The 14,431-nt window shown below is 28.7% G+C and overlaps 1 protein-coding gene across 1 annotated transcript in view; it reads left to right on the top strand.

Annotated features, from left to right (window-relative positions):
• Positions 1-14,431, top strand: part of LOC112686155 (frequenin-1) — a 176,647-nt gene that overhangs the window by 86,293 nt on the left and 75,923 nt on the right. The window contains exon 6 of the mRNA XM_025558338.1: positions 6,923-7,001. Coding sequence (XP_025414123.1) covers positions 6,923-7,001 — 79 coding nt within the window. The remainder of the gene's footprint in view (positions 1-6,922; positions 7,002-14,431) is intronic.

The following is a 14,431-nucleotide window of genomic DNA, read 5'->3' as shown; positions in this document are numbered from 1 at the left end:
AGCGTTAATGTATAAACGTATATACGTATAATTGGTACAAAACATTCACACTTATAGGCCACATAGAAGGCAAGATGAGAACGGTTAAATGTATTATATATAAATGTAATGATATGAATCCAAAGTAATGGGTAGAGGACGATTTTCTTTAAATCGTGTTTCGTATTAAAACTACTCTGCGCATCTGTTATAAACTGTTTCAGTTCAAAAACAAATAAAAATATTCTACATCCGCGAATATAGATCTAAAATTGTATAAATGTATTGAATAATTATATTTTTGAGACGGAAACACCTAATTCGGAAGAAGACATCGTCTAGATGGTGCTAAACTCTGCCGCCACCATCCATATCATTAGTTTTATTCATTTGTTCTCTGGCCTCCCAAAAAATATAATATTTTCAACTGTACATCTTCCCATATTCTTATTACGACGTTTATCGTTTTTTGATAAAAATACGAAAATGCGTGAATTGAAATGTCCCTATCTCTCTCTCACTCTATCTCTCTCTCGTGTCGTACTCGAGGGAATTATGTTCATCGCAACAGCCACTCGACGAAATTTCACAAAACATCATGTAAAAAGAGTGTTGTCCCCTCAGCCTGCACTCGTCGCGATGTAGGTACTCACAAGTCGTTAGTTTACATCTGGCGTTGCAAGACCACAATTGTGTTCGATACAATACTTAACAATGTATCGTATAGTCAGTGGTAAAACTAGAGGGGCGAAGACGCGGATTCATTCCCGGGCGTAACATTTTAGATGGTGTAAATTTTGTATTATAAGATGTATTATTGATTACTAGATTGATACTTTTAACTTTGTTACTGATAATGTGTTTAAAAATCAGTAAGTATGATTGTATCCTATCAGAAAACAATTATAGGACAGTGTATTTGATTCTTGGTCTATGATAGGGCATAATTTTATAATTTTCCCCGGGTGTATGCGTTTATGCGTAAATTGGTAAATATGTATGTATACAAATATTCAGTGCTCGACAAATTAAAAGCCCCAATACCGTAAGATTATCTGTGATTCTCAATAATTGTAAGTGAATGCGTGTTTGTGTGTTTATTTTTTACATGCAATCGATAATACCAAAAAATGGTTGTGGATAACGCAGACAACCATTTTAGATCAGATATTTATCATGAAAATTAAGGAAAATAAAAAGGGTTTACGGAATTTATTTCTCGAATAAATATCAATTTACTTGATTAAAAAAGGAAATTTTTAACAAAAATGATCTTATTGACGTATGAAAATTATGAGAGGTTCTTAGAAAAAAACAGTTAAGTCACAGACTGCTGTGGAATTTCGTTCTTAAATAAAATGATCTTGATCGCGAGAAAAACAATAGAACTAACAGTAGCTAAAATCAATTAAATAAGACTCAAATCATAAACTTTAAACAAGCAAGTTCATTTGAATGGTTTTAAAACGAATTCCTAGATGTTATTTTGAAAGTGAAAGTTCGAGTAAATATTTAGAAATTATTATCACCAAAGCGCTACGTACACATATATTCTACGAAATATTAAAAGTAAAGTTCGTGATACTGGTATATGATGTGACGAAAATGACAAAAAACATAAATATTGTTTTCAACGAAGCAAAAAAGAATTCCGTAGAAAACATTTTTTTATAATTTGATTCTAATAATAATATTTATAAAATTTAGAAATAGAAAAAAAACAATATTTAGAGTTTTAAATTCATAATTTTATTTTAATGTATGCCACGGCATTGTTTTTAATTATTAAAGCCTTTCAACGTATAAACAGTGATTATCGTTCCGACGGTGTAAACTACTCGTACATAGAGCACGGTAATGAGTTGTAGTAACTTCCGACCCTTACATTAAACCGCCTTGCACCGTTGTTAGAGTATTCGTTAAACCACGGCGCACCGTAACATAGTCGACTATTTCCAAATGCCAGAATTTTTACTTTTAAATATTATTGACACCGCCTCACTAGACTAGTTCCTGGTACTGGTAGGATTGGTGGTTTCCAAATCACATCATATTTAAAACGAGCAAACCGTATTGTGGTATTTATGTACGCAGTTAACCAAACGAAACTTAGGTTTGGGTTATGTTAAATTACACAGTTATGTGTTCGATTATTAAATAAACCATAAAGTATCATAAACTAAGTTTCTATGTGTTTCTAAGTGTATAGTGTGTATTGCATGTATGTATGTATAAGTTTAATTTTGTTTGTATAAATTATAAATTACATTCGTTTTTCGTGCCGAAAGTAATGAACAGTTTTCGTAATATGGTTAATACCAAAATAATTCATAGTGACTTAAAAATTACTTCATCAATATGCATAACTAGATTTTTTTCCCTTGATTCTAAAAACGTCAAAAAGTATAATGACATCGAAAAAACTTCATCAAACTGTTAACTTTAACAAACTTGGGATTATAATTAATTGACAATTTAAGTTTTTATGTATTTAAAATACTTGAGATAGTAATATTATGTGATTTTTTCCAACAATGTGTCCTTAACACTATGGCAATATATTTGATTTTTTAATAGCTTCTATATTAATTACATTTTAAACATGTCTTAAAATTTGTAAAACTTATCAAGGTAATAAAATAATAGACATTTCAATTTGATCGGTGAATGTTTTATGTAATTACTTTCGTGTATAAAACTAATGAGTTGATGTTTTAATCTACAAAAATGAATCAAAAATAAATAAATAAATGGAAAACTTTTTCTATGGATAAAAATTCTTAAAACCTGATATTTATAATAATGAATACATATTTAAAACGTAATGCTGTAATTCATTATATACACTTCATTACATCGAATCACTCGTGTACCAAAATAAAAACGAATTTACCTTATTTATATTAGTTTTCTTGATTTTCTAGAAGATATTTTCCTGAATTTTTTTAATTTCAATTTCATTTGTACTGCGTACGAGAGTTATTAAATAAATTACTTTTGCACGTACTTCCATTTATGTCTATATAATCTTTTTGATCATGATTCAACAAGACTTTTTTATTAACGGGTTTCATTTTTTTTTTCCGGCCGCCAAAACATTGTCGTTGTAATTTTCATATATTCAAACAAAGCCAAACAGGCCACCGACGCAGATGTACAATTTATGTGGACACACAGTTCAATTGAATAGGTTACACGTCTATTTTAACTGGAATGCAATCGGGTCATTAGAGTAATGAAATTTAATAAAATAAAATGATTGACGTATTTTATTGACGAGTATTTCATTAAAACGTTTAAACGCGAATGTTATTATTCATCAAATCAAATTTTTAAGTGTTTTATTTCATGACATTCATAAACAATATGATTTGTGATTTTACACGTTTTATAAACACAATAATTGCTTAATACAATATAACATTAATGACACTAATTTGGAACCTCCATCATCAATATTATTTAATCAATATCTGTCTTTACTTAAGCTAAACGCAAAAGCATTCCGAATGAATGTCAAATGACCATTTCGTCACCATCGTTATAAGAATTTAACGAATTATATATTTACCGTCTATATAATATTAGCATCGCGACTTGAGACGTTTAGCGTTAAGAATTATTTGTTCTTATTGCCTTAACTCATTATCTCATAAGTATATTATTTAAACTTAATTCTGTTTCATACACAAAAATAAAATGATTCTTTTTTTTTCTCCCATAAGATTGAGGGATCGGTAAGATGAAATAAGATAATACATTTTTAACAGATACTACTGTATATATTGCATCGTTATACGATTAACCATCAATTGAGGCGTTGACATGGAAAAGGTATTAAGTCGAAAAAAATCAATTTTTCGTTTTTTCGTTGAAAACGGATTAAATACATATGTCAATGGCGTGGTAAAAGAACTAAATCAAATTTCTTTATATATATTAGGAATTACGTTGAATACAAGATGACGCTAGTCGTGAGTCATTGTGCTTTGGCTTGGAAACGGTATTAAACCATCTCAATATTGTTTTTTTTTTTTTTTGATACGAACATTGTTATCAACTATCGTTTAATATGATTTATCACAATTCAATTAGAAATTAAAATAGAAAAGAAGGTTCAAAAAATACTAAAAACAGTTTTTTTCCTTTTCCTATAAGATTTGGTTTTTATGGCTTAGTACCTTTTCCATGCCAACGCCTCAATTAACATCATTTTAATAATTTTTTTGAAAATCATCATTAGTTTTGGTTAATTGTGAATACAAAATTGTATGTACATAGTTCTAAACATTTTTATTTTACATGTGAAAATCATGCATACTCATTTGAATAACATTTTTAAAAGCAATATATATATATATATATTTATTAATTTTTGCGTACACGCTAATTACCTGCCTGTTTATTCCTTCAATCGATGGATATCTTGCAGAATATTTACATAAACAAATTCGACATTTTTGCTTATTAACATACCCTGGGAGGTGGAAGTAAGCCCCATCACTGAAGATTATCCTGCTAATGAAGTCTGCGTGTGGTTGGCTCAAAATCCATTGTGCAAATAATTATCTTGCCATGATCTGTTGGCTTCAATTCCTGTGTCAATTGGATCTTAAACGGATGCAGATGAAGCTCGTTTTTCAAAATTCGATAAACAGAACTTCGTGACATATCCAGTTGCTATGAATGACGGCGAACAGACTTATGCGGACTCACTTTAACACTGTCTTGCACTAGCAAAGTTTGCTAGAGATCGAATGTTCCTCTGATGGGTGGCTTTCTATCCGCAATTGAGCCAGTTTCCTCGAATTTATCTATAAATAAATGAATTTATATATAAAAATTTTATATTTTGGACATTTTTGTTTTACATTTTATTTTTACACAAATATACCGGACTCTCATTATATATATTGAAAATAAAATAAATTTAATTTAATTGAGTTCAATTAATTTTCACAGAATACTTATATCACTGTTTTCTATACTTGGTATAGTTTTCAACTGAACTATATAACACTGAACTCTTCGTGTTTTTTTTTACTTTTTTCGAAAATGTTGACAAAATAAATTTAGTTTAACAAAAAGCCGTGAAAATTGAAGTTCCTCATAGAAATCACTAAGTAAGTAATAGTAATAAAAAGTTTTACAATCGTTTGAATATTAAATTTTAACAAAACAATAAAATCATGAAAAATCCATTACATTTTTTTAATTTGAAATTCATAAAACTTTCATTTTTTTTTTTACATAAATCTTGTAAATTATATACAAGATTATTCATAAGATTTTCTTGGTACTCAATATAGGAAATGTTGCTGGAAAGTCGCAAAAATGTTTTACAAACATTACAGAATGAAATTTTCAGAAAATCAGATATTTCCAAGAATTGACATTACATAATAATAGTTATTTAATCAAAAACATTTCAGAATCGAAATATTTTTATGAAATTTTTGCTGTTTATTTGAAATTTGAAATTTTCTCAAATTTTAGATGTTTTTTTTTATTTTATTTTTTTAAAATTTAGAACATTAAACGTTTAATGTAGCTTATTGAAAAATATGGTTTTCTACTATATTAACCATCATAAGAAATGTGAGCTCATAAACCTCTTTTACTCAAAGTTATTTTATCGAAAGCAACGGTACGTTCGTTTCAAGCTTAAAGAACGAAAACCCCAATATTCTTCACCCATCCCTGTATCTCACCTTACCGTGAAATCTCATCTTACCAAGGAATTTCGCCTTCTATTTCTTTGATGTTGTATAAATATCCTTTGGTATAGTTTAAGTGGTTACTGTCAACGATTGCCTGTAACAATTACCAAACTACGTTTTCCAGTAACCACTACTAACCATTATGATACTACATACATACACAAAAGCATTTTATAATAAGCTAAATTTAAATATCATATCATACATTCCTCCTTTGAAAAATGTCAACTAAACTATTATATTAATAATTTTATTTTCATCCAGTTTTCTTTTTACTATATGTAAAATCCAAGTACCATAAACGAAAAAATATAAACAGCAATTTATTAAAAATATTATTATGTTATACAAAGTACAAAATAAAATAATATTTCAAAGATAAAATGGCAGTCACTTTCGATGTCCGTCTCAATGAGTAAGCCATTTAACCAATTAATTTGGATTATTATTTTGAATTTTATACTTGTGAAAAATCTTTCTATTTAGAAAACTGTAATGATTGAATTCTACGGTTGAAAAATTTGCATTATGGCGAAAGTTTAAAAAACAGAATTAACGACTTTAGCAATTAACTTGCAGTGTGCTAGTTAATTTAACTTTATAAATGGATTACATTACATCTTCTTATGAAAAATAAAGTAAAATACAAATATTATGATTTTAGAATTTAATCTAAACTTTAACAGTAAAAAAACAAAATCTGATTGAAACAACTTGGTTCTAGAGAACCATGTGAAATTCCGGATATAAGTAGAAAGTTATTTATACTGTTTCTTATACGTATATTATATGATATATAATATATAATATTATTATTTATCCAAGTACGCGTAGAACACTGTTAAAAAGGAAGTATATATGTTTTGATTTTTTTTGTCATTACTCATTATTATGTAACCAGACATACGTAAGAAATATATGTGCAACATTAATATATTTTATTATTTATTTATACAAAAAAATTATATAATTAATAAATAATTTTTAGTCCGTGCATTTATAGATATTTGAATATGAACTGTAAAAATTTTAATTTAAATTATGTATATCTAATAATAAAATTTATGTACACAATATTATCCTTATTATACGACTGTAATATAGTAAACGTAGGTATATCGATGGATGAAAAATTTTTTAAATATATATCATGAATTTAAAAAATATTTTTTTACATTTTATATTAGCTTAACTCGGGTTTCATTCCTAATATTGTTTTTCAGGATGGCTCCATAGAGTTTGAAGAATTCATCAAAGCCCTATCAGTGACGTCCAGAGGAAACTTAGATGAAAAACTTCACTGTAAGTATTTAGTTGTTTTTAATTTCTTGCTTACTATTTTTTCCCCATTCTCTTTCCCGTGATATTTTAATGCAATACCATACTAAGTAATCAAATTTAAAATATAATACCAAAGTTTCTGTATTTTTATTAATTGATACCTTTAGTTGTAAACATAAAATTTCATGCGAAAAATCTGTATCTATGTTTTCTATATTATATCACGTTTCAGTTTCAAGTAATTCGAATTTCGATGAGATAAAAAAAAAAAATTTGTTCTAAAAATTATGAGCCTTCCCTTCATTACCATATTATTGTAATTTGTGTTGGTATTTTTTGTCAATGCGAAATTAATTGATAATTATTTTTATTTAAATGTGGTTAAAAACTGTATTCCAGAGACGTAATAGATATTTTTGTTTACACAAATATAATAAAATTAATGTTTCTAATTTCTATAAATCAAATATTTTTTGATCCGTGTTGTATCTAAGCTAATATCAACATTGGACTTACATATGTATTAAGTTTAAAAATATTTAACCGATTTGTTACTCCAAGTTTGTACAAATTATATTTATTCGTAATTTAATACGTAGATTAACACAAATAAATTATCCTTTTCATGATCACTCCATTAAAAGTAGGCCTTTGAAGCGGCATTCGAAAAATAATTGTCCGCACTGCGGTGCACTGAATTTTCGGCAGATACTTAAAGATCGAAAAATAAACCAATTTAAAGTGAAAATTATTTGCTAACATTAAATTTAAAATACTACCTCACGTCTTACATGCAGTACAGCACACTTTTTCTCCCTCTTCCCTTTCTATGTACTATGTAACACCAACTGTTACCGTGGTGTTTACTCAAACGAACTATTGAAAATATATAGTCGCTAAAAAATGTTGCGTGAATATTCACATTTATTTAACAATTATTATTACCTTTTATTTTAATTTAGTTTAATTTATACACATGTGTATAAAACAAGCATGTGTATATAACTGTGAAATCGGCCCGTATCTAACGTTATGTATAAATTAACACATTTTATCTCAATCCATAGGATTAAAAATAAAATTGGTTAGAGTAGATGGAGGGACGGAGGGAAAATAAGCTCAACTAATTATTAATGAATTAACATAAATACGGATTCTCCAATTCCAAGCTAAAAACTAGAATTTTATATTTTGAAATAAGAAATTTGTAATTTAAGATTTTGAAATCAGAATTTTATATGTTTCCATATAATATGGTTTAAATTGTTTAACTTACATTTTGTAACAATTTTGTTAATCATTTTAGTTGTTTTTAAATTAAATTAAATTTTCATTTAAAATGTAAAAGTATAACCATAGACGCATTCTCAATATTTTATTCATAAGTTTTATATTGTTGTTTATGTCATTAACATCATACACACCGATGCTGATTGCTTTTTTTTTTTGTTTTTCAATATTTTTTTTTTGTGACATTTTTACTAGTTATAATCATATTTAATATATAGGTATATACTATCTGCCTCATGAATTAGCTTTTTTTTTTTATTTGTCATCTCACGTTTACTGTGTGTTCGACCTCCATTTACCAAACCACCTAGCGGTCTACAACAAGAGTTAATAATATCGAAAAATAATCATCATTTTTTATGTAAAAACATAAGCGTCATTAGTGAGATAAAACCGATAAATTATATTAGATAATTATTTCATTAGAAAGTGACGTGTAGGACGAATTACGTAAACCAATTTTCGAAAACCATGTGAGAATATTACCAAGTAAGATTTGAACAAATAAATAAATAATAAAATATGTGTACATCGTAATTTATATGAACTAATAAATTATAAAAAAAAAGTATTAAGTCAAATTAAAGTCATTCGAGAAAGTATAAAATAGTTGTAGAGACTATTGGGATTAGCATACCAATGTATTTTATTTTAATACAGGCCGCAGCCCAAAATACAGAATATAATTTTAATATAATAGAAGTACAATACAAAACGGTTAGTAGATATAACAATTTAAATAAAAAGGGGGAAATAAGACAAAAAAAAAAAAGAATTATAAATTTAACTTAAAAACTAAAAAACGGTTCCTCATTGGCAATACGCATCATCCTATTTAGTGATTTTTTACGGGAATAATTTTTCATACACAGTGGAATAATGAAAGGATAGGAAGAGTGGACCTGGACAGAGGAAATTTTAAATTTGATCTCAGATAGAAGTTCAGAACAGTCGATCGACCCATTGATGAGTTTGACTCGGAAGACCTTGTTAATGGTAAATCGTCTATCGACCAAAGGCTGTAAATCTCACTGCATCATAATGTAGTTTAGAAAATACCGGACGTACGATAAATTTTCGATCAAAAGACATATTTATTAAATAAAATTGTGTACCACTCGAAAAATTAAAATTTTTTAATAATAACCATGAAAGACGCATAAATATACATACCTGAAACAATTACAAACTATCAAATATTAATAATAATAAAACGTTAAAAATTACAATAAATGCATTTAACGTTAAGTACGTAACATTTGAATAACCGAAATCGCAATGATTCCGCATCAAATTATTCTATTGTTTTCACAGTTCAACGTCGTACGCGTCGCTTTAAAACAATTAAGTTTCAATGGAAGTGAGTCAATTATTTTTACGACTACACATAATAGATCGGAACCGACTGTATCGTTTCTGAAAAATCTAGCACAGGTGTGACCAAATGTCGTCCGGTGGATGAATTTTAACCGGCCCGCAAGTAGAGAAGAAAATTACTTTTTTTTAAAAGATATTTGTGATGAACATTTACATTTTCCCAGCTTGAAAAAAGTTTTTGATGAAAAAGACGAGATTGATATCAGAAATTTTTCGACGTTTATGGCCAGTTTAAATACTGAATTCGAAAGACGTTTCGCAGATTTCAGAAAAAATCAAAACGTTGTACAATTATTGAACAGTAGTTTTACTCTGTAGCCTGATGGTGAATGGATTAACGAAGCAGTAAAAGTTTTCAAATACAAAAAAGCATATCTTCAAATGAAAATAATTGAATTCCAACCAGATGAAGTCCTAAAAAATGTGTAACATGAAAAGTATTCAAAAACTGAAATTGATTCTACACACGATGGATTTCGGTTGAAATATGTATCTGAGAATAAATACCCGACGCTGAAATTATCGATGGTGAAAATGTGTACAATGTTCGACTCCACATACGTCTGTGGGTCTGTTTTTTCAAAAATGAATTATATTAAAAACAAATTCCGATCCCGACTCACCAACGAACGAAACGATGATGAAGGTACCGATCACAAACAAGGCAATATCTGCCATTTTTCTCGTTCGAAATATTGATATAAAAATGTTGGATGCAATTATATTTTCATTGGTGTCAATAGTTAAGTGTACATTTTCTTTTGATATTTTTTATTTAGAAATAAAATAGTTTTGGCCAACCGGCGCGTCGTAATGAATTTAATGTGCTTCGAATTTTCATGGCCCGCGAACATTTTCCGAATCCTTAATGTGGCCCGCGGAAAGCACCTACCTATTAATCGGTGAACCCTTGCTGTCGGCGTTTGTTATTTTACTTTCAGCCTTCAATACATTTCCGCGGCGGATCGATCGCGTCCCAACGCCGTTCTACTATTCCGAGCATGTAAGCTACTTCACGCGTTCTACCGGTGGTCCGTACTCGAACGTTTCATCACCGACCCTAACCTTTGGGCGCACAGTCCACGTGCATTAAAGTGTTTAGCGAACCCGGAGCTCCATGGTGTCCGGTTAGGTCCGCGCGGTCGAAGTGATGGGGGACCCGAGACAGCGGCCTTTGACAAATGTATTTCAACGCCGGCAGTCCGCACCAGATAGAAATCGATTATTGATGACAACGGATTGCCGGTCTCGGGAAACAACATTATCAATACAACGGTACCTGTGGCCTACGTGTAAACGTTTACACAACGAGTTCGGTTCGACGAACATCGTGCGGGTGGTGATTTGTGATGTGTCTTACGCACCTCGCTTGAATAAGAAATGTACTAACGTGCGCGTATAATCATTTTTTAATCGTACGGCTGAATCGAGTTTTAAAAACGTATTGGCAATACGGACGGATTCATCTTGCATCCTAACGAATTGTGCCATCATCGTTGCAATGCACTTCAAAAACAATAAAAATAGGCCGTTTACAAAATGTAACGGAAAAAAAAAACAGACTAAAAAAAAAAAAAAAATAACAGGATACAAAGAGAACAATATCAATAGGTATGATTTTGTAAAACTATCCGCTTCGTTTCATAAAACATTGACTAACAATATTATTTTTAAAAAAAATAAAACATTTCTTTTTTAACAACTATTATTTTTAAATAATTGTATCGCGCACTTCATAATATTTCATTTGTTGTTGATTAACAAAACACTGAAATACGGTATAAATAAGGAAATGGTTAATACTCGTAGTTGAATATGTACATAAATAGTTAAGTAAAATATATAAATGAATGCGTAGTATGGAATATTATTGTACGTCCATTGTATGACCGGTTTCAAATTAAAAATTAATCGTCAGGCATATACAAAGTCAAGAAAAAAAAATAAAATAAACAGAATCCTGATTTTATTGACTTTGTACGTACCTGATGATGCACTTTTACTTCTAAACCGGTCGTACATTATACATAATATATTATTACCAAGGCTCGGAACTTTATGCGCTAAAAACTACTCAAATATGTGTATACATATGCGTTAAAAAACATCAGTATATGCGATTAATATGCATTTTATTTATTATTTCTATACATAAAATATTTATTATTATATATAATTATAAGTAGAGGTAGTGCGTAGAGGATGTAGAAAATCGAAACGAATGGAGGTTTAAGACAAGGATGACCAACCCCAAATAGTTGTGAGAAAGGCGAAAGAGAAGAACAGATAAATATATATAGTTATAAATAGAGCGTGGATTTATATTCTTTTAAAATAGTCAAAATATGATGCTTATATTATCTTAAAAATTTGAATATATGCTTTTATATCAAAATATATAATTTTATGCAAAAAAAAACTAATATAATAATGATTAATACAGTTATGAAAATAATAATATATAAGCATAATGTTTTTTTTTTTTTTTTTAACTTAATTTTTATGATACATCTGAATATAATCGATGCTTATCGATTGGTAATCATAGTTATACCGTAAATATATAATATTGCATCGTTTACATATTTATCATAAACAACTTGTTCGCTATTTGGACATCCAAATGATGGACGAATTCCATCTCTATAGTTTAGGTATTCATTTTGTGAAATGTTACCATATCTTGTTATTACTTGAAGTGGAAAAATCACGGTTCCATTTCGCGAAATGAATATAAACACTGTCCATTTTACGAAATGGACTATAACGCAATATGGATGCGACATATACATCCATTAGAAACATGTTTTACATAAAAATCCGCGCTTTAGTTATAAGTTATTAGGTTTATCTTAGCAATATAACCGTTGTCCGTTGATAGCAACACGCCCTTTGGGATACTATCTCTTCTTCTTTTTCTTCTTCTCCTTCGCCTTTCTCCTAACAATTTGGTGTCAGCTTTCCTTGTCCCAAACCACCACTCTAGATTTTCTAAATCTCCTACGCGCACGCCTACAGCCTTAATATCGTTCGCAATCATAATAATAGGTATCTAATTTTTTTAATTTTTTTATACGTATATAAAATTGCGATGTGAACTGAATTCATTGATAGTTATTTTGGTATTTCACCTAATACACATAACAATGATATTACAATCTCTATTGCACTGAGAAATCGTTATAGTGATCGCGGAAAAATTAATTTCTATCGAAATTTACCAAAGCATTATTATTGTACCATAATATAAAGTGGTCGTTATCAGTATTTATATATTTATAATCAAGATAGTTAAAGTTTGATGAAAAGTGTATGGATTGTATAACAAGAAGAAGCAATAATACACAATTATTCAGTGTTTAAATTTTTATTATTTTCCACATGTGCCCCCAATACATGTAAATTGTATTTTATTCAATAAATTACAAATATTTGTATATTTTTCAAATTTTTACTGCATATTATATCATATATGTACGCACATATTTGAGTAATTTTTAGTGCATAAATTTCCGAACCTTGCTTATAACGGAAATAAAGATATTTTCATATTTTACCGTGTTTGCCCTATCTATACCGTAACGATCCACGTCCAATAGAGACAAAGTGCTACTAACATTTGATGATAGTGATCGATGTTGAGCGGTCTGTTAGACGGTCAAAAAGTGATTTTTTTCAACTCGATTTTTTTTATGTTCTCGCGATGAAAAAAAAAAAAGTAGCTGTATCCACGCTGTTGCTATTTTTCTTGAAACTAGGAATAAAATTATCATTATGTAGGATTACCCATGTCAACGATGTGTAAGCTACAAATTAGAATTTGTCATGATTAAACAGATTTTATCGAATTCCAAATTTAAGCTTTAAATTATTAAAGTATTAACTCCGACGTGCAATACTATACGGTGAATTTCAAATACATAATGATGTTTCTAGGTTTATTCTGTGATTAGTTTTTAACTTTAACATTACCATAATTTCCCCTTTAGAGGTTCTGTTTATTCTAAGCGAAAAATACTTATGATGGGTATATTCAACCATGACATAAACTATCGAAAAATGAAATGATAACTTTTTCGATCGAAAATGTTTTATACTTACTTAAATAAAGCTCATTTGTTTTCAATCGAATCCAAAATCATCAGTTACTCTTGTTTGCGATTTCACAGCAAGGCGATTACACAATGTATATTTTTAATTTTTGTACATGAAACTACTTTAAGGTTGAACATGTTACTTTAATGTGAATTGGATCGTTACGTTTTTAAGTTACAGATATTCTATTGTGAAGTGTATAATAAGCCAATATTTCTAAACTGTTGTCCAAGTCCTTTTGAAGTTTAAATTGTCGGTCATATTTGTAAATGGTTCTGTAAAATGTATCGACTTTCACTTACTTCTTGCTACTGTCTTATAAAAACATTTTAAAACGTATTAGATCCTTTAATTCTCAGTAACGAAATCGAGTAACTGGATAAAGATGGTATGATTTAGTTAGAGCTCACCCATAAATGATACATTAATTATTTATTTATTCTACAAAAAATACGATAATATTCTGAAGTATTGGCATTCGTATTATTATCGCTGCTTTAATTGGTTTTTTAAATTGTTTAAAAATAAACTCAAAAGATACAATTTGTTATAAATCATAAAAACAATATTGCCTAATGAAATCCTAAATAAATTGTTAATTTATTTATATTCATGTGCAACTGTATACAATGTACATGTGTATATACTATACATGTGTACAATGAACAATATCAAATGTTATTATTCAA

Source organism: Sipha flava, unplaced genomic scaffold (assembly GCF_003268045.1).
Source record: "Sipha flava isolate LNK unplaced genomic scaffold, YSA_version1 2_pilon_pilon, whole genome shotgun sequence".
NCBI lineage: Eukaryota > Metazoa > Arthropoda > Insecta > Hemiptera > Aphididae > Sipha > Sipha flava.
Note: the sequence above shows the minus strand (reverse complement) of the source record. Positions and strands in the feature narration are given on the sequence as shown.